The sequence below is a fragment of the Neodiprion pinetum genome, chromosome 2 (assembly GCF_021155775.2).
Source record: "Neodiprion pinetum isolate iyNeoPine1 chromosome 2, iyNeoPine1.2, whole genome shotgun sequence".
Classification (NCBI taxonomy): Eukaryota; Metazoa; Arthropoda; class Insecta; order Hymenoptera; family Diprionidae; genus Neodiprion; species Neodiprion pinetum.
This window is the reverse complement of record NC_060233.1, coordinates 18,285,310-18,308,001: the sequence shown is the minus strand read 5'-3', so window position 1 is coordinate 18,308,001 and position 22,692 is coordinate 18,285,310. Positions and strand designations below refer to the sequence as shown.

General features: G+C 37.1%; 1 protein-coding gene across 3 annotated transcripts in view; it reads right to left on the bottom strand.

Moving 5' to 3' along the window:
• p130CAS (Serine_rich_CAS and FAT-like_CAS_C domain-containing protein p130CAS) overlaps positions 1-22,692 on the bottom strand; it is a 127,617-nt gene that overhangs the window by 33,707 nt on the left and 71,218 nt on the right. For all 3 annotated transcript variants that reach the window (XM_046612489.2, XM_046612487.2, XM_046612490.2), the window contains one exon: positions 2,707-2,830. In XM_046612489.2, the coding sequence (XP_046468445.1) occupies positions 2,707-2,830 (124 nt within the window). The remainder of the gene's footprint in view (positions 1-2,706; positions 2,831-22,692) is intronic.

The following is a 22,692-nucleotide window of genomic DNA, read 5'->3' as shown; positions in this document are numbered from 1 at the left end:
CCATTGTTTGAGAGTACATTCGGAAAATACAACTGTTAAATGAAAAACCAGCATCTGTCCAGGAAAATCCTGCCAAAAACGAATTGCTTTCGGAAATACTCTTACGAGAAAACAAACATTCGTTTACATTTTTCTTTATATAACTGTAGCCATTTTTTCAGCGTTGCTCGTTGGGGCGGAGAGTCTCAGCGATACTGAAATATAGCTGTATTTGATGAGGATGAATCTAGTAAAGTTACTGTGACGATTCATATTTAGGAAAAATCGCAAATTCGCATCCTTGTGACTTTCCGAAATTTAGTAAACCATTATAAATAGAATATACACTGATCTCGATAGGCCAATACCCTGAAAATCATCATAAAATTGCCGAATAATGATTTTTTAACCCTTTGTTGCCACGCTTCTATAGAATGACGTACTTGCCACACAAGGGTGCTTTACAATATTTTTTTTTCGAACGCATTAAGTTGACTTTAAAGGATCATGTAGATAATATAGTCAAGAATTAAATTAGGTGTACCAAAAAAAAAAAAAAAAATGCTAAGGAAATTGAAAAAAGAAAGTTTGATAATTTTTCTAATTTCATGTAATTGAGGGAAAAAAAGCCAGGGGTGGTCTATACCCCAGGTGGCAAGTAAGGGTTGACGTTACTTGTTTCAGTCTCAACTTATTCGAACGTTTTAGATTTTTCTTTTTTCAAAAATATTCCAACCTTCAATATCAGCAACTCAGATTTTGATTAAACGTGGCATGCCGAATATCTTATCTCCATTCATATTTTTATCCACTGAAAAATTATCGTGATTTCAGCCTCAAAATATCGCTCACTTGACAGGCCTATTATACGTAGGTGTAATGTATATAACCTAACCTAACCTAACCAAACCTAACCTAACCTAATTAAGTGAATATTAGTTTAGGAAATAATATTCTACGGGAACAATGCAAACTGCGCAGCAGGAGCTCAAGGGAATTGACATTAAACCTGAATGCCAGTCACAATCCTCGTGACATATTTGCCTCCGGAGGTATTCAAATTTAGAGGACGCAGGCACGCGCGTTCGTCAAACGTCAGGCCATTAATCCACGTACAATAACGAGTCACTACTTAGGATCCAGATGGCTGTGCCGTTTTTATTCTCGGCTCATTGTTCTCTTCGATTTTGCGTTCTCACAAATAGTACGCTGATAGGTGGTATTATTAAAGGTTTCATTTGTTCGAATTACATGCCTCCAGGTAACCATTCAACAAATTGATACTAAATCTCGAAGAAGACTTTTAATGTCCGTGAAATTATTGTATAATTACTCAAGACTAATCACCTATTATTCTTCGGTTACACTAACTCCGCGTAGTATGTTTTCAAGTAAACGTTTAGCCTCTTTGACGTTGATGGTGTCACAATTTGACAGACATTTCTCTCAATTACTCACGTTAATCCCATTGAACCCGGGGCAATCCGTTTGCGAGTGAATCGAAGTCAAGATTTGTCGTATCTCACAATCAGTGGAGAAAGTTTTTTTCTTCACATTAAGCCGAAACGCGGTATTTTATAACTTTTGTAGGTTTAGGATTAGGTTTTTCAACTCTCTCGAACTCCAAGTGACTTTATACGTTATGAATTACTCGCAAAGTGATTTATTCTTGAAGTTTTTCAACCATTTCTCAAGTAATTAATCGTGTATTATCAACCTACGGATTGATCCGATTACTGTAACTGAAAAATGTTTACTGCTTTAGCTATCTCTGAATACGTATTCCGAAAATTGATACAGTGCACGAATAAATTAAACAAGTTTCAAATTGCAGAGAGGAATATCAAGACCTAAAATTGTTTCACATCCTTATGACCAGACGTATGTATACAGATAAGGGGAAATTAGAGCACATAATATGTTGGACCACCATGTAAAATTGGACTGTTGTATAAGAAGTATATTTCTTGTCCTACACTTTAAGGTCATGTAGCACACCTACCTTTACCGACCGAGCAAACCCGCCCTTCTCATCCTACATTACATCAATAAGTGAATGGAACGGGTTCAAATTTCAACGGTGCATCACTCTTTTGTAGCAGAATTCAAGAGCCAACCAGGAATGTTCGACCGTATTCTTTCCGGAATGGAGGAAACTATTTCAACCGCGCACTTTTTGGCCTTCGAAATGCGGGATAACGTGGAAATAGTAACACATGTGAAGAAACCACAAATTTTTTCAACGATTTTCGGGATACGAGTCACTTTCTTGAATTCCACCACCAAAGAACGATACACCGTTGAAATTTGAACCCTTCCCGATCGTTTGTTTATTTAATACATGAAGAAAAAGGGTAAGTTTTCTCGGTCGATAAAGGTGGGAGTACATTATGACCTTAATACAGAGTGGTCCAATTTACCTGGTAGTCCAGCATACCCTTCTTCCTCTTGTATTTAAGACTCCCGATATCGTTAAGTTCAATAAAATTGTAAATGGTTCTTCACTTGTTAACGCAAATTAATGTCCTAATCAGGGTTTTCTCTTCGAATCAAATTATATTTCTCTAAATAACAAAATAGATCAACTGATACAACACGATGAATAGATCAATCGATTAATCGAACAAAGGATTAATCAAACATACCAATTAATCGATTAATCGCACATTCCTAAATTGAATATATTTGTTCTCTTATTGTATAAAAAGGTCAGTACAGTACACGTACCGATGTGAAGATGATCGTTAATTGGATTGAGCGGTGAATCGTGGCGCGACGAAGGTGCTGGGCTGCCCCTGCTTGCCGGAAGATCGTAGAGGTAGACGTCACCGCATTTCTGGGGGGTAACCACCTGAAAAATAGAAAAGAGTCACCTCCGCTTGAGTTAAACGTCTGATTACTGAAGCACGAACAGTTGAATTATTCGGGGCTAGGTAGTCACACAATTGATATACAGTCAGAAGTCAACCCTCATTGTGTTAATGTATTCTTTTTGCGGTACCTCCGTCAAGAATTCGACTACTTGGTGGTTTTTGGCCCGAGTCAGCGTGGAAAATAGGATTTGTGGCATGTACGCATATAGCGACTTGCTACGAAAATAACTGTTCTCACGTCCGGTTCATTCTTTTCCATATTCCAATAAGCCGAAAGGCCCGAGCTTAAGGAAATCTGCAAGGGATGTAGTAAGAAAACAAAGAAGACAAAGGACTCAGATTGTTTCCTCTTTCATCTCAACATTGACGTCGGGGATTTGGCGCTGATGAATTTTTACAGAATCGAGCAGAGGGGTAAAAAAAATCAGTAGAACCGAAAATCAGAATGGCCAGAATTCCGAATTTATTAAACTCGAATGACAACTATTGCAGAATAGTTACTGTCTGAAATTTTAAGTCCCGAATGGTGCCCAATAAGAAGCTGCGGTTTACTAAAAATGTGTTTGGTTTCTGCTTTCCTGCTCAACTGCTTTCCGAATCAATTACTTCAGAAAACGTTATTTTAATAATTCAGTCAATATTCCAGAAAACAAATCTGTAGAATTGTTCAAATTCTCAAACGTCCAAATAATATAAAAATTTAAATTTGAACTCATCATCTGGAAGTTGTAGAAAACAGACGTCCAGAATGTAGAAGAGTCATTACTTAGAATTGTACAATTTAGAAAGATTGGTATTCCTAAAGTAAACGTATAGAGCGCTTATCGTCAGAATTTCACATTTCGAGTCTAACGGTTTAATTTATTTTAAACTGTAAAATGTTTTGGCTTATACATCAAATTCTTTACTGAATACTCAACAAAGAAAAGTAAACACTAAGCAAATGGACAACTTTTAGTTTTTCAAACCGTCGAATCAGGCAGGATTAGTACGTGTTATGAGTGGAACCACTGCTCATGTCGCGGGCAAAAAGCTGAATGACGCATCTTTGAGCTCGTTCATTCATTCAGCTCAGCTTTTCAAATACCGGAATTTTCTACTCAGATTTGTAATCAGCGACCCCAAAGACCCATGATTGCAAGATTTCAAGGGAATCTCACGTAAAAAAAGATGTATGCATGAAAGGATTATACATATAAGATAAGAGTGTGCGAATCTCGAGTTTCAAACAGATGCATCGGGCGCATATTTTTAGTTGCAATATTTTTGTATCATTGAAAGATGAAATATCACTTCCCATGTCATTAAATTATATTTCATGGTTTTTAATATGATTTAAATTATTGATTCTTCTGATATATTGCGATTCTTCATTCTGACGATTCTGATATACTTCAATTCTATATTCTGATCCTTCTATGAGATTACTACCCGAAATTCTAGCCGTTCTGATTCTTCACCTTTCGCATTTGTGAATTCTAATGGACCAAAATTCTACATTATTATTCATCTGAATGTATCTTATTTCAGTTTATGAGCGATAGCATTTGCTTCATTCTGCAAATGGCCTTTCGAAATTTTCACCAGTCGTGTATTCTAAATTCCATAACTTTAAAGTTAAGTACTTTTATAATCTATTTGTATTATTTCTGACTCAATGAGATTTCACACTTTGTTCTTTCCATGTTATGAATTTTCGGTATTTTTATATTCGGAGTTGTGGCCATTCTGATTTTCGGTTTATCCAATTTTTCATCCCCACCCATCGAGTAGACAACCGACTGTTTTCAAGTACACGAGGGCATACCCATGCATGATATACGTATAAACGATCTCATGTAAATGCGTCGACTTCACACGAAAGAAGTTTTGTACCCAGTTTAACAACAATGTGTGTTTGCTGATCTGAGGAAAATCTGGGGAACAGTTTCTTCTGTTGAGTTCACAAGACTGTAAGTAATGTTTTATCACCGTAACCAAATAATGATTGATTATTTTCGCCACTGCAAATATGACGACCTTCAAAGATCAGATATCAATATCACATGTGAAGTCAACTTCAAACTTGTGTTATTTCTCTAACAATAAAAACGATAAGAACTGTAATACATTTATTCCCAGGATGCATAAAGTTTTTCATGAGACTCATGGTTTTGTGATCGGTTAACCGTGAAAAATTTGAAAAAAAAACAGAATCCGTTCATGCTGCAGTAATCACGGTGAAAAATTGACTTTGTTCGATTGACGGAAACAAGCGTGGCATAAACTGCAAGCGTCAGTCTTTCCGAAACTGCTTTCTTAATTCTTCATATTTAGCACCCGACAGTAGCTATGCAACATTACAAAAGAAAAAGTCCAATTCATATAATATTTCGGTTTCGTGGGGTTCCAAGTTAATCTTTGGCCAAGCTTCAATCATTGGGGTCATATTGATTCTTCAGAAAAGAAGCTTCCCTGTGATCAATATTGTATTCAAAGGACCCTGCAGAATACTTATGGAAATTGGCTCCTGGTTGAATTGGCTGGATTTTCAGTATGTTGTAGTACATATCCTCCCGGTCAATAGTTCTAATGGACACAAGTCCCAAAAATCAGTATTTTCCAAGATACAGGCTTCGGAACGGGGGGTGTATGGATTTTTTTTTTTTTTGATATCTAAAGATACGCAATTTTTACGAATTAAAAAACTTGAAAGGATACTTGAAATCAAATAGAAGTTTGAAATTCGTGACCAATGTGGTTATATATATTAAAAATGATTCGTCGAAGTTGGTCATGGTAGAATATCCTTTTATTAATTGATTATGTGATCGCGACGTTTCGATCGGCCACGGCCAATCATCTTCAGGCAATACAAGTGACACTTCCTCCTGACATGGCTAGACAACAATACGTTATGCTTGTAGGATTGTCAATAATTATTGCCTGAAGATGATTGGCCGTGGCCGATCGAAACGTCGCGATCACATAATCAATTAATAAAAGGATATTCTACCATGACCAACTTCGACGAATCGTTTTTAATAATGAAATCAAATATATCAGTCAAAACTTTACAGCCAATTTTCAGAGCTCCGCACATGCGTGAAAAACAGGACAAGTCGATTATTGCAAGAGTCGGAGAATCGAGTTATTCACGCGAAATCTGACATTGCACAGCGTTTCAGTAAACCAGCGAGTTCACACATGGATTCAACGCATTGATGAAATCAATCACAGCTCCCGGCCTATCTTTGAGAATCAACCTTGCAGTTTTGTGAGTAATTTGTTTGACTTCAAGTCCCCTTGAAGCTTTGTAATTCATAAAAATCCCAAAGTCCATAGGTATAAAAAAAGGTGTTTCTGGACACCTTTCTTCCAAAGTCTGCATCTCGGAAACTGTTGATTTTTGGGACTTGCGACCAGGAGAATTTTCGATCGGTAGAACACATACTATAATATAATGAAAATCCAAGTAATTCGACCGGGAGCTGATTTCACGCGGGGTCCTTTCCGAAAATAGGAATTCTTGAATAAAAAGTGGTAAATGTAGATCAAACTTTGGAATATAATATATCCAATTGGCAAGATTCCAATAAAGTTTTTAGTTTCTAAACCGGACTATATCATTGAATGTCATCGCGCAAATCTGTCTTAAGCGTGACAGTGTGGAATTGCGGAGAGTAGTGGCTGCCATTCCAGAGTCCTGAAAGGACTTTAGGGGTGGCGCAAACTCCGTCCTGGTAGCCATGGAGACCGCCTCTCGTCCCTTTCTCTTCCTCTCTATGCCTCGCGGCGTGTAGGACGCTGTGTATATGTGCAGATTGTTCGGTGTGCACCAACACCTACGCAAATCCGTTATCGACCCGCACCTACTACCATCCTGCAGGCAGCGTAAGTTGGTATATCTCGTGATAGTATACTATTCAATTGATGCTCGAAAGATTATAAAGCACGACAGGTAGGTATAACCATGGTTTAATTCACGGGGATGGATTCAATGGTCTGCAGACATCAATGCCAGCCATTTTGTGATCCTTCGAACCTTCGGCGTTTCATTGTATTTCAATATTTTTCCATACATATTCCAGTATAGCGCCAGGGCGTGGAGATTAAAAATGAATACCGCGATCGGATTTACTCCAGGAGATGAATCAAAACCGACTTGGAGTACACGGAATTGATTCTAATTCGGAAAGTATGTGAGAAAGATTCGCAGAACTGGCAAAAAAATAAACCGCCTTTTCTATCTTGTCAGTGGGAAAATCGCGATTCCAGCAGTGAGGTTGTAATATGGCAATTCTATCCGGCACAAAAAAAATCTTAGACTTACCGTCATACATTTTCTATACAACGATTTGATTGACAAAAATTCAGTTTCAATTTTTCTTCTTTGTTTTCTCGGATCAATCTGTATTTAACTCAATTTTTCAAATTCTTCGGTACTGACTATCAAGTTTATTTATAAACATGACTAGTTGTATTCGTGTTAAATTTTGGCTTCGTAACAACTTTACTAACTTTGCAAGAAAAACGGTCAGGGACCCAGGTCAGCTAACTACTTTCCAAAAACTTGATAAAGTCCAAGATCGGTTAAATTCTTAATCGAAAATCATTTCACGTGGAAAAACTATTCGGAGAAAAACATTGTGACCTAAGGATTTTTACATACTTATGACCAATTTATCCTTTTGATGCCTCATGTCCATAGACGCGGTATACCTCATGGTATAAACGTATGGTTTGGAAAACAGAAAATCGTTCTAGTAGTTATGAACAATTATCCCAACCTTTGGAAAAAAATCACTATTTTGCAAATAGCTTCAGCAGAAAAATTTATTTGTTATACCTGCATGGAAAGATGGACTTTTTACAATGTGGAGGGACCGTGAGTCGCGGATTATCGAACCAGACGAAAGCCGTATCGGAATATACATCACCGTATCGTCGGCTAGGAGGAGGAAGGTGTTGTTTCGGCTTTGATTTGAAAAACGTGGTGTTTCACGGGCGATTTTTTAAATAATTTTTTGTAGGCATTACGCGCGAGAAATATGAATTATTAGTTTAATTGCATGAAAAAATCGATATCAAATAGCCATATAGCCGTTAAACATTATGGTGGGAGAATACACACTATTTATTTCTCACTCTGGAGAGTCGCCAGCTATAATCAGCGACTTTTGACTGATATAATCTATACAGCCGTGATGCGTGAGGCAAAGGTTAACTTGAAACATAGAAAACTTTAGATCTTGCTCAATGGTATGGTGGCTAACAGAGAGAGAAGTAAAGGATGAAGTGCGGAGAGGCCGTTCCAGTCAATTCAGCCAGCGGCTATAACGTCGAGTTCACCGATTTTTCAAAAATCCATCAACCCAAGTGACATGCGAGGCTGAAAATAGTAGCCAGAATTATCAACCGAACGTTCTAATGTTCATTTCAATAAGATAGCGAAGTCCTAAAATCCAAAGTTTGTAAAATACGTTGAATCCCCAATACTTTTATAGAATTATGAGTATAAGACTGGACTTCATTTTTCTATTTCCAAAAACGTTAACACGTTTGGCTGCTAACTCAGGCTGCAAGTTTGAGCTTCATAAGTGATATAATAATAAAATTACGAAATACGTTAAAGATGTTTCACCACCTAGCTTTCCTTTCTCATATTCGAATACTTGATTAAAACGTTCAATTACGTATCTCACCCTTGAAATTAACAAAAGAATAAAATTTACGGGGCAAAGTTCGAATATTTTATAATCGTATTGATCAATGTACATAACTTGTAACCTAAATAACTGTACGTTCTATTACAGATCGAATTCGTCTGGAATAAAAATTTCTAAACGACTACACGCATCGTCTGTACGCAAGAACTCGAAACGGATCATCAATAAACGATGCTGATGTCTTTACCGAGTCTTGTTTGACTGACCCATCTAGGGTAAATACAATTTGTTAAAGTGCTCTCGTGCAAACTGAGCCAGTTCCTTAATAACCGTAAATATCGAGGCCTATATTTCGCGTTCTTTACCCGATAAGAAAGGCGCGCCGTTGAGGATGGGCTTGGCTCGCGATATACCCCATTTCGAAGGTTATTATGAGTCAGCTGTTAGCCAGAACTACCTTAGAATTGTTGCCGATGACTATACCTAGGCAACTCTAAGATTGGTATCGGTGATGTTTCAAAACCAGACCTCGGTAAAAATCGCAACCTATTCAGTCATTTGCAGAATCCTTGACAGGAGAACCTGAACTCGAAATTCAAAAATTCAAAATGGCGGATCTAATACGGCGTGAATTCAAAGAATTATTTAATTTCGATAAAACTTTATGTCACGTGGATTTTGGGCTCACTGATTACGAATCTGACCGCAAAATTCGAAAATTCAAAATGGCGGACAAACAAACACAGCAAGACAAATTTTGAACCGATTCTGTAAAATGTTTTGGTGTGCGTTGAGTTATGGCTTAGCAGAAAATGCTTTTTTTTCGTGGAATAGTACGAATTTTGACTATTTGATTGTTGTGTGTGCTATTTTTGCAATTAATAAATAAATAAATTTCATATTTCGGTTTATACTTAGAAATATTCCTGGGACCATTTGGAACCAAAAAAATTGGCAATTGTTACCAAACAAGTATTTTAATAAATAAAAAGCTGCAAAAAAAGATGAGCGTCCCAGCGTGAATTGAAGGGTTAAGTATCAGTAGAAAATATTGCTTGCGTTATGTTGTTCCATGAAAACAAGACTTTAGAATTGATTTTATGGAATTGTTTATTATTTTATTCACATTACTTTAAAATGCATTCATGGAATCATTGATAATCGTGAAATTACAAATCTTGTTGAGGGATTGCGAAATCGCAGTAATTTACTGGAAATGATCGATTTTTAGTAATCTCACAAATTATTGATTCATTAGAGTAGGGTAGACCGGGGCTAGTTTGTACACGAGACGAATCATTACGCGTGGGTTATTTTGAAAAAGGAGCATCCGAGAAACTTTGGATCTTAACTGATTAATTTCACCATATCTTTTGTTTCTCCAGAACACAAGCCTTGCTGATAATTTCTATTTTGTGACTTCACAATTTTCGCTTTAATTCCTAACCATAAAAATACACCCTTTCACAGTACTTTGACATTTTTTTCAAATATATTTGTTGATATAAATGTCATCTGTTTGTCAACGGCATAAGTAAATTCTACTGTTATAGTGATTTTCTCAAAAAAATAATCGGATCGGAGCGATTTGGTACAATTTTTTTGAGTCAAGGCTCTCGGCACTGACTCCTGTCAAATGTTGATTGTTAAAACAGTATTCAACAATAATTATTAGCAGGTAAATCTTGATTTTAAGCTTGAAATAGAAATGTATAAAAATACGATTTTTATTTTGGTAGCTTTTTCTTCAGTTTAAAATATCATGACTCAATATGTATACGTATATCAATGTTTAGTAAATCTCTGATCTTAAATGTTCCAATTTTATCAAATACTCGTACGAAAATTTCTCACGTTTCATTGACTCTTCTTTCACTTTATATCACGAACTGCCTCTGATAACAATCAAGTTGCGGACAACCATGTTTAGTCGATGTGCCAATTTTTCCAGTTATCAGATCATGGCACACAACTGTTTATCGAATTGTTTTATTAGTTCCTTTTTTTAGTAGCAATTGTAAAGAACATTTTCACGATACGAGTCAAAACTCGAAATAAGGAAAATACCAAGAAGTGAAGATTAACAAATGACTTACGCAAAGTGTCAAAACGATTCACCCCAGAAAATTATTGAAATTAGAACCGTTTGAGATTCATAATTCGTAAATTCGATTATTCCAAGCTCGAACTATTCAAAAATTCTAAATGTTCAGATTTTTGTTCATTCGAACTTACGAGATTCGATGTAATGGTTAATTTGAAATCAAACCATTTAGTGTTTTGATGTAAAATTCATTTTCATTCTGCGAACATACATAATCTCTTAAACAGTTACATCTGAGAAACGGCAGACGTTACTTTAACGATGCATGTTTGGGGAAATCGTTACTTCGCAAGTTATTCAATCGTAACAAAGAAAACATGTTCATATTTTGAAGAGCCAACTCCTCGAAGGTCGCTTCAAAATTATACAACGATATATTCCATGATGTTTAGTTACGTTAACGTTACCAACTTCAACATGGTAGACTTACAGTGGTTGCACCGCACATAGCATACTGAAAAGTTCACTTCCTCTCTCGCTCCCGCTTTTTCGCGTGTGTAGCATTACCATATTTATGCTTCCTAAAAATCCGAGCAACGAGAGTTTGCCCAGGAGAGGAAGAAGCTCTGGGGACATCGTGGGTATACAACACCGGCAGTGAATATTTAGCGCGAGAATACTCGTAAGTCGTGACCTGCCCACGCAAACGTTGCAGCTTTTGCTACGCCGGTCTAACTTAACCAACAAGCCTCCCGGCACAAATGCTGACTGAGCCCACGTTCGGCCTACCTGCAGGTTGCAGTCTGCAATGACCATTCTCCTGCACTCGCTCTCACCCCGATGCAATCTCATCGTACCCGCTTTTTTACTCTTACTTTCCGTTTCATACCTTTCTTCTTGTCTTTACTTTTTTCACCGTTGCATATGCTACGTGCAGAGTGGTGGGTAGACCGTCGTAATTTTTATCCCCAGCTTCTTGTCACACAGACTTGAGTAGAGGATTCAAATAGTCGATGAACATTAAAGAGACCGGACAAGTGCGAACAAGTAGAACTCGCACGCTGAAGGTTCCGTACAAACTAAATTATTTTCTTTTTTTATGTGATATAACTATAAATTAACTTTTTTTCTGCTTTCTACTTTAATTGTTCTGTGAGACCTTGCTTCTCTCCAAATTTCATGATTCTGGGTCAACGGGAAGTACCTTATATACGTTTTGATGAGTGAGTTTGCGATTATCAAAATATGTAACGTTAATGGCCGTATCTTTCGATTGCGTTGACTTGGAAACTTGAATTTTTCGTAACTTTAAGTGGTCGTAGTCCTTAGTATTCGATATTAATTTCAACTTGATACCTCTATTCGTTCCTGAGAAAAAGGCTCATGACTGACGGACAGACGAACAACGAAGTGATCCTATGAGGATTCTGTTTTTTTCCCCTTTTTGAGGTACAGAATCCTAAAAATTAATACATGTGACGTAAAAGGTTCTCCAAAACTTAACTTTCATTTACAGTAACTATAATTTTATCATGAATTACATTTATTCACAGCTGCATTTCTTAAGCGTGCAATAACAACTTGAACTCAGGCTTCACGCGTGTTCTTCATCATGAAATTTACACATAGCCTCTTCCCAAAGTTAGATAGTTTATAGTGATACAAGCGTCACCATTTCCAAGACATTTTTGAAACTGTCAATCCTAGGTCTAGTGGAATTTTCAGTATATCTGAACCTTTCACGGTTTGATTGCTCCCACACTAGATATCGACGAATAGCCGTTGTGTTATTGACAATGAGTTCCATGGTGAAAATTTCACTGTCCCAGCACAAATATGTATTTTCATCAATGGCCTTGAAGTTATGGCGGCCTGCGCTATTGGCAGCTATTTATAAATTCACAATTTATTGCGAAAAATGTTTGCTCAGGTCCCAATTCATATCCTCTCCCTAAATTTTTGGAAAATGGTACGAATCTTGAACACTATTTACATATGGCCCCTCTCAATACGTGACCTGATTTCAGATAAGAGGCAAAATAATGGATAGACCTTCACGAATAATATCTGATACGATGGCGCAGATTCTGGTCTGTATTTGAAATAATTGGTTACAGTTATATTATTCCTTTCTCTGAGGTGCGAAGGGTTTTTCTAAATTCAACACCGGTATAACCGACTGGCCTCGAAAGTCTTTTACACGCATATTTGCAGTGAATGACGAAAACTCCGGAGCATGTAAAGAGAGTCGAACGAGTAACAGCGTATAATTTGCATCTCAAATAAATGCCAGTCGCGAACATGTGCAGCTCCAGTCTCACGAACTCGCAATCAGCGTCAGTTTGTCCCACGCGAGCAAGTTCTACCGAGTTCATTGATACGTGAATGAACCTTGCGGCCCACGTATGTTCAGCGCCATTTACATTTGATGGTGTTCATTTTATTTCACCCCTCCCGACTGATCGCCGAATGACACCTACGTGCGTCTGATCCTCGCCTACGATTACATACGTGTACAAGACACTACTTACAACGTTTATTGCAACTGCCTAAAGCTGCCAATGGTTACGGATGTAGGACGTTTGATCGAAACCTCCAGCTGCTGCGTTTGCGCGTTATTTTGAGAGTATAATAATAAAACAAGTCAAGACATCTCAAATTCGAGTGGAAATTACGTCCAGGGAGTTAAAATTTACTTTAAAAAAAAACCCATATATTTATATAAAAAAATTATAAAAGAATGAAATAAACGGAATCACATTGCTGTTTTAATGAAAAAATCGTTATATTCATTGAATTTTTATGGGTCACGGCTAATATCATTTGTCAATAGATGCTATACAGATCATATCAAATGAGTTTTTGATTACCTTAACGTATTTCAAGGTAAGGTATTATTTTGTTAATTACAATCCACAATGATTTTGCATACCAGATTTTTGTGATTGACAATTTTGTGATTTTGTCATCTCCAGTTGTGTGTAGGGAATTTATTAAAAAACTAAATAAGATGTAATTCATTAATAGAAATCACAAAACAATGTATTTGTTCTCTAGTTATCAATGACTAGGCTTTTCTCAGTTAGAAATCACTTGTTTCAAATATTTTTCTGGCTTACCTCCGTCAAGAACTCGACTACTTTGTAATTTCTATGAGCACTAATTGTTAAAAAACTGACTCGCATGATTACGAGTTTTTCCATGCGTATTTTCCGTACACAAAATACCCGTTTTTATGACGGACTAGAGAGTCTACGAATGCGCATGCGCAGGGCACTGAAAAACCACTTTCAAGTCCTAGGAGTCAAAAGTAGTATTCTCTGCACAGCGCGCATGCGCTGTTGCGAACAAATCTGATATTACGCGACCCTAACCTCAATTTCGTGCTTCGTGAAAAAACTCATAACATATACTTGTTATATAAAGAATCGTATGCAACAAGGAGGCAACAATCTTTTCGCCTCACGTATTTGCAATATTCGTCTTCGGCTCACCTACGACTCATATTGCAAACTTACGCCTGACCCACAAAGACCGAGTCTGCCTCCTTGCTGTACAATATACTATTTTGGCATGTCCGCAAAAAGGAATTAATTGACTCGTACGAGTTTCTTTACATTACTATATACTCGACAAAAGATCCCTATTTTATGCGCATTTGCCACGAAAGTAGGTTTCGATGTTTTGGGGATGTCGTTTGAATACGATACAGCTTGATTGACTTAAGTCATATTTTTTTAAGCTTCATTTCGTAATTCTCATGCTCCAACTTTGGGCTTGGTGTATACTGAGGTTTTTTTTTTTTTTTTTTTCAACTAGAACCGAAATAAAAGCTAATTAATTAGAAAGCTACCGAATGAAATATCAAATTCTTTGTAGCGTGATCGTTGAACGCTTGGTAACATTTGGGGACTCCTCACCGTACTAGAAATACCTCGTATTTCCTATTATTTGAGTAAAATAACAGGAACAGGCCTGGATGGGAAATTATCAAAAATTCGTCAACACTTCGACTGTATTTTAAAAGTCGCACAATTCCGTTAAGTTATCCAAACAATGCCGACTTCGAGGAATCGACGGAAACGTGGAGTGAAAAATGAACTCCAAAAATTACTCAGGATAAAAACTTTCTATTATGATACATACCAAGGGTCATTCCTAAGAGTGCATATAATTACGAATTCGTTTATTTATTTCTTTATAACCATCCAATTTATTTGAGGCGACAAATTCTCCGGACGCAACAACGGTCAATGCTATAAGCTGGCCGGTAGTTCCTAAAAAGGAGTCTGCCCTCGACCCTGGCTGAGCCTGGAACAGTCCTTATAAGTCCCTCCTCTGCCGAGACAACGTTCGACCAAAGACTATGCCTTGTCCACCGAGTCAGTCCCCATGGTCACGATAAGGGTTAGCAAAAAAGATGAGGAATTTGTCTTGGATACTTAGCCCTTCACGAGCGCAATTACACAGTATACAGGTAAAAGTCGCGGTTAAAGAACCACCGCGGAATTGATTACTCTTACGCGAAGTAAGTTTTTTGCTTTTACGCCGTAGCATTCGGATAATTCAACAGACATGTGGATATATTAAGACCCTCGTCCTGTAGTAACTTTCGTAAATAACTAAAATATATCCAGGAAAATATCACAAAATGAGAGTCTGAGTAATATTTAAGTAGATGAGTTTTATGAAAAGAAAATCTTCGCTAAAGCGGGATGAAGTTGTTTTGCTGATAATATAAATCGGAAGAAGTCCAATTGGTCAACATTTTCGATAACTCATAACGTTCATAAACGGCATCGAACCAAGTGCGATGTACGAATAGTTTGAGATGAATTTTCGACAAGTTTTTTCAATTTCTTCCAAAAAAGTTTACTCATATTTTTATGCACCTGGATTGATTTTTGGATGATAGTTGTCTCAATCGAAAAACAATGCTGTCAAAGATCTTTTGTGAAAATTTTCAATTTTTGATCGCATTTACCAGTACTATTACTTTCACCGGGAATAGAAATTAGAGACAAAACATTGCATTTTCGAAATGTTCAATATTGTATACGCTTCTGATTAACGTAAACGTTTTAAAAGTTTTGACGACATATGAACATTTACAACTCCAAATTTTAAATTCTTGTTTCATAAATGTCTTCATCGTCATGAAGAGGGGCGGCAATACAGAATGTGGCGAGGTGTTGTAGCTTTCTTTTAACACGTCAGAAAAGAAGCAATTTGCCCAAATTTGGCTGTTTTCGAAGTTTTCAAAAATATGTTATCTTCATTCGCAGCGGTTCAAGTATTTCAGAAGTTTTCGTTACAGCAATTGTTCAAGAAATAGTCAGCGAGTGGTTTCTGGCAACCAACGATTTTAATAAAATTTGAATCGCGAGATCAAGCGAGCCTAAAAACAGTTGAAAACTTTGATTGAATCTTAATTAACTTCCATGCAAGATTATACATGTCCCAATTTCTGGATAACTCTTTTACACGATTCATCGGAGCAGATACAAGAGTCTTGTGCAAGTTTCTTCACCCTCGTGGGTAACGTGCATTTTCAAAGAAATACTTAAGGTCATGTAGTACTCCTAGATTTACCGATTGAGCAAACTCACCCTTTTCCTTCCTATTTCCTGAATTCCGCTCCAACAGAGCAATCAACCGTTGAAATTTGAAACCTTTCCATTCGTTTCATTATGTAATATAGGAAGAAAAAGGATGAATTCGATCGGTCGGTAAAGGTAGGAGTAATCCATGACCCCTACATGATTAATCGTAGTTTGTAATCGATGAAATTTTGAGATGACCGGAGGATCTGCGCAGGATGATGAGCTCCTGCACGCTATTGCTCCGCATCAGAAATAAGATAAGCATACGTGTTATTGACCCTATCCCAATTATTGACCTTTTTTGGGTTGTATCTGTTTGATCCTTAGTTTTAAGATTAAGAAAAAGTAAATTTGTAGCATCTAACCCTCTAGCAATTGGTTTCGGTCGTCGAGAAATTCGTAATTTGTGCTATCAATTTGTAATTGAGAAAAATAAAAGGGTCAATAATTAGGTCTGAACTTGTCAATAACTGGTTCGCTTACCATTTTGATCATACAAGTTCCTCGTTGCAAAACTTTCGAGTTTGAAACGTATGTAAACAATTACGGGCAGAGTGGTTCACCAATGTATATATACGTGTTCATCCTCCAGCGAAGCGGGGCGACCTCAAGAGTCATCTGAAAGGAATGTCACGCGGCCGCGGCACTGTCGCTCAAAGAGCAGAGCGGCACGGACTCCGACAAAGTTATGGTAGGTACGCCGTGCCAGGCTGTGCACAGTGGTAAACATGTACAAATGGTGATCTTAGATCTTCAGAGGCGACAAGAAAACAATGTAGAAACCCACGTATGAGCTCTGTTAACAAATACACACTGGAGAAAAGGCGAAGCCGGACGCAGTCACCGGCGTTTGAGTTGTTGCGTACATATAATTATATTTGTTATACCTGCATGAGATCTCGTTGCCGAAATCACAGAACCAAAACCACCGACAAATGAGCTCGTTGAAAACTTTAATCACCATTTTTCTACACGTTCAGTAACTTGGACATACCTGCGGTAATTTCGTTCCTGCTTTTCTTAGTGATGGTTTAATTGTAATCAAGATCGGCGGTATCCCGTAGTGGTACTTTTTTCAAAAAAATTAAAACTTTTTGTCACCGTAAACCAACCATGCACTGACGTCTTCACCTTTCGAATATACGATGTGTTCAAACACCTTGAAAAAATCTTCGATGGCCTATAATGACGGTGAAATATTTTTTTCCTCAAAGTACATTTTAAATTAAATGAAAAAAAAAAATTGAAAAAAAGAAACAATTTCCTTCAAATAGAAAGAAAATGGTAATTGTTTTTTTTTATGAAATAACGATTTTCAGACATCGTTGTTCTGAATTTTAAGCATTTTTACTACGATAATATTATTCTTCGCATTCTAAAATATTACCATTCGATTTCTAGGGAATTTGTTCTCCACGAAACATTGCTTATCCATCACTTTCGTATTATTTATACCGGAGCTATAGTGCGAATCGCACTAGTGAGTGGGTATGTTCAATAGAGGTGTGGTTACTACGGGTTAGATACAAAAATTTTCGAATTTCACTGACAACAACAAACCGAGGCTAAATACTACAAATTTAATCTAGATGATGTAAAAGCAGATAAATTGTTTTCAGTCATAAAAACCAAAATTAATAACAAACTAAGCAAACCACAAAGCAAACCAATCCAGTTACTTACGTACCTGATAAATGGCTCGCTAATCCATTCAACACACCGGTACTTGATGACATGAAATAATTTTCAGCTCTAGGTCCGAAACATGGACTACCTTTCAAGGGGATGTCCTAGTCGATTTTGACGCTGACATATATATCTCCAAATATCAAAGTTCACGTATCTCGAACGGAAAAAAGGCTCAACAGCCCCATTCTATACACAATTCTGAACAAAAATACTTTAATGCATTTTCATTTGAGGCAGAAATAAAGAAATTGTACGTATTATTCGAAATCGCAACAGTCCATTCGTAGAATTTATGACATATCTTTATTTCTGTGTTAAATGAAGATGTGTTGCAGTGTTTTTGTTTAGAACTATGTATAACATGGGGCTGTTAAGCTTTTTTTCGCGTTTGAATTACGTGGACTTTGATACTTGGAGATATATACGACAACGTCGAAATCGACCAAGGTACCCTCCTTAACAGAAATAAGTTACCAACCGATGAACTTATTAGTTGTATGGAACATGTTTTAATATGCAAAGATACAAATATTAAAGATAAAGTTACAAGAGCTAATATTGTTAGACTGGGGGCAGTGAACTGGCATCACATGGTCGTAAAAAATCTACGGCAGAAGTGGCTGAGTATAAGAAAATTGTTGATTTTCTTAAGAAACACAACAATATCAACTTTTGAACAGAGATCCCATAAATAGAGTAGACAACATTGCATTATGTAACAAGGGAATAATGTCGAAGATTATTCCCGCGGGTGGTTTTACTGCCCGGGCGAAGCGAGTAGGAGGTCTGCGACCTACTAACAATATCTTACTGAAAAGTACGTTAGTTACCATCAAAAAACATTTTTTCAATATTATCACACCTAATTTATTTATAACTTAATTCAGGTACATTTATATTCTCCATCTAAATATTGCACGACGTAAGACAAATTCACAAACTCAAATGCTTGCGAAAATAACATATCAATGATTATTGTAATTATCCGTCACTGAAAATCATCACAATAATACTCAATTTTCTTCTGATAGTGAGTACAAGCAAATTCAGCTTACCCGTGACAATTGATGAACTTATTGCAGCCGCGGTCGTGGGTGCTGTTAGAATACAAGACATGACAGACAAGATAATATGTGTCCTCATTGTCAGAGATTCGTACATGTTTCCAGATGGATTCCACGTTTTCGATGTGTTTTAGCAAGTATTTTATTTTTGTTTCCCGTGCAGGCAGTCTTACTCATATTCTTAGTAATCAGATTAATTAATTTTTATGCTCACGTATGACAGCAAGGTCTTTCTACTGCTCTACAATAGAATTTCTTAGCGTACGATTTCCAAAAACAGCAGATTTTATTTATTCCCATCCTTCCAATTTTTTCTGAAGTATAACATGTCACCATTGATACCATGCATCTTCAGTCACTAAATTAGGATAGCTTTGAAGTGAAAAATGCTTACTTATACGCCAAGCTCTGGGTCGTTTTAAGTCAATCAAGGTTATTCCAAGTCATGTACAGTTCATAAATGTGAACCGTTTCGAGTCTTGCCGGGGAATAATAATTAGGGACGAGTCCGAACTCCTACTCCCAACACACGTCAATAGTGGACCTAGTTTTGGTTACAGAGTTTGGTAGTACTGAGGGTGCAGCTTGTAGCGTGGTGGTTCTGAGGCAGATTTAGGATTTCTAGGTAATACACTAAAGCAGAAGAAGAAAGAATCAAGTACAGTCGTAGCTTACAGCATATTGTAGCGCATACGGAGTGTTTGCAAGTGACTGCCGCAGTATGTTGAGTTGCCTACCAATGAGGGTAGTAAATATCGGTAAAACAGACTTGCGGAGTTATCGGTAGAGAGCGCGTTTAAAGTCTTCGTGAGCGAGCTGGCCCGTGTGACCAAGTTGTGCGGATTTGTCCAAACAGTTGTTTCGTTGTTTGTACCGAACCATTCAATGATCCCGTTCTGGAGTTACGTTAAAGTGATTATACGACTTGACTTGACTAAAGTGATAATGACTCGGTAGGTCTGTTTTACCGATACTTGTTCTGCTCAGTGGTAGGAATCCAACATACTGCAGGGTTTACTCGGAAACACTCTGTATATTGTAACGTTTATGGTTTTCAGAAAGCCACAGACTCGTGTAAAAATCCTTTTGTTAAGAGATTTTTTTCCTAGAAAGGATATTAATGGAAAAAGGAATTCCGCTTAGTAGATAGAAAATAATTAGGTTTACCAATAAAAAAACACCCCTCGCTAGTCAGCTAGTTTCATTAACGGACTCTGGCAATTTACGTTGTCAGAGCCGCCTTTCCCTCCGCAGAGCAGGAAGACTGAAATCCTGGCTTACCGTGCCTATTCTTTATACGTGCGAAATTCCCAAGCTCGGACCAGGAATAAAATTCATAGCTGTCCGCTGGGTTCTGTAATTGGGTTCACCAAAGTTATTTCCATTCCAGATTTGGTTTAACGAGGAAAATTAGCATGAATTCTTAAAGTTTGGTGACATAAGAAAACGAATTTGGATAGAAAATAATGTTCCATCGAAATCTTGAAAATTCATCAGAAAATGAAATAAAATGAATGTAAGCTTCGCGCTTCTCCAATTATAAAGAGTTGTCTCGCTAACCATTGCTATGCCAGGCATTTGATCGGCTTGAACAGCTGGTTGTGTTACAATATATTGCAAATTTGCTATATCTTTTGACGTGCTGCTATTGCACTAGGCATTACCCACAATTCCATTATCTGCCTCGGAACCGCCACGCTACCAGCGGCAGTATTGGTACTATCAAACCCTCCCACCAAAATTGGGCCCACTTGTGCAAGACAAGTCCATTCTCCTCTCTAATATTACTTTGTGGATTTAACATTATAATACTGTGTCGCCTAACACCACTTTGTGTTGCAAATCACTTCAAGCTATTAATCGAGGACGTGATAACTTCAAGTTATTTCTAGAATACTAGAATAACTTGAGCACATTTAAGGTCATATCCGTAGTTCTTTGAGGTCCTGTCAGGTTTCAATTATTCGGCTGTCAACATAATGTCATAACCAATAATTTGAAGTCCCTTGTATTCACATGAAGTGACATTATAGTACCCAAACTTGCGTGAATTTTGCTCTAAAGTATATTGCAAAATCATAGGCCAGTCAAATGAGCACTGACGATTAGATTCTGATGATGCACGTCGTCCTGGATATAACCAGTATTTTTTCAATAATCTTAAAATTACTGGAATTTCACACTATAAACATCGCTCATTTGACTAGCCTATCACCTACTATGGGCATAAACAATTTAGTTACTCGACTTCACGGTACAATAGTTCAATCAAAAACAAAGTTTCAAGCAAAAGTTAAAAACCATGGCGCAAGTTCAGAGTTCGTTCAAGCAAAAATCTTGATATTAGCTGCATCGCAAATAGTTGAGTGGTACGTTAGGTTGGTTATAAACAGATTTTAATGGTATAAATTTTTCTATAAATTTTGAGAATGGCTAGCCTCCTTACTTTCTGACCTCTCATCTATGAACTTTTTCACCCCTGGGGACCGAATGTTTGAAATCCTTCCAAATTTCAAATTGTATTCGCTCAAGTTGACTTTAGAGCAGGTTTTCGAATTTTCGTCAGATTTTTCACACCATTTACCAGACAAAACTACTTCGTTTTGCACTTACGGTTCCGTATTCCAGGTTTGCCTCATAAAGAAAAACAAACATAAATCTGGGACTATTTCCAGCAATTAGGAAATAATTGCCCACGTGGCATCCACACGGTCGAATGTAAAATTATTTTTGGTAGAAGAACGGTGGGAGTTGACGAGTAGAATATTTGCTACAGTTGTATAAAAGGAGGGAAAAGATACGGGTTCAGTCTCCGGACAGGCGCGCAGACAAACGGAGCCGACGTTTCGTTGACCCTTCTGGTGTATTTCCGTCCACCAGACGCTTACGTACTGATCGCAGGACTCGAGCTTCAACTACACAGTCATAGTTCTATCGTTTTACCGTTCACTGATCTACGGGCCTGGTGTTATCCATGACCTTCCCCGAAAAGCTTTTGGTAAAAACTTGAGGTACCCTCACTGAGATCGTAATAAAGTAAAACAATAGTAGATCGTGCACCAAGGAGGCAAAGTAGGTATTTTTACGCTGAGACTTAGCTTGCAATATGAGTCGTAGACGAGCGCGCTCAACAAAAGTGAGGTTTACAATTTTTTTTTTTTTTTTATATAGCGGAATACAAAAAAGAGTACTTTTAGGTACTCCGATACCTTTTTTTTTTTTTGTACTATCGCAGAAACGATTAATTTAGGTACAAAACGCAAGCAAAAACAGACGCGTAAACAATACTAGTGTTACATAAGGATGCTAAAAAAAACTGGATACTTACACGTGGATAAGCTAAAAGTCCGAGAAGATTTACTACATGATTAAAAGCGAATCAAAGACAAACTATATTGAACTTATTGCTTCTGGAAATTTTCTTAGTCATTCACGCAGGAAGAAATTTCGGCACAATAATATTGTAAGGCAAACCTCGGTTGGACAGGAGAGATGGAAAATACATTTTCAGGTGTTATTTGGAGCAAATTGAAGCATTTGCAGAAAAAAAAAATTGAGTCTCATAAAATAAGGTGAATAATTGTGATGGGATAATTTTTCTAAGATTATCAAAATCAAAATTATTGAGTATTAATTATTTGACTTGAACCCTGTCTTCTTGATGTCTCACTACTTTTGTGTTACTTATTCGTATCTCACTTCACTCTGAACATTGAAAAAGGCAAGACATTTTACCCCTGCTCACGTAGTTCAAACTTTCACCTACTGATACATTTTCTGACGTTAATCTCT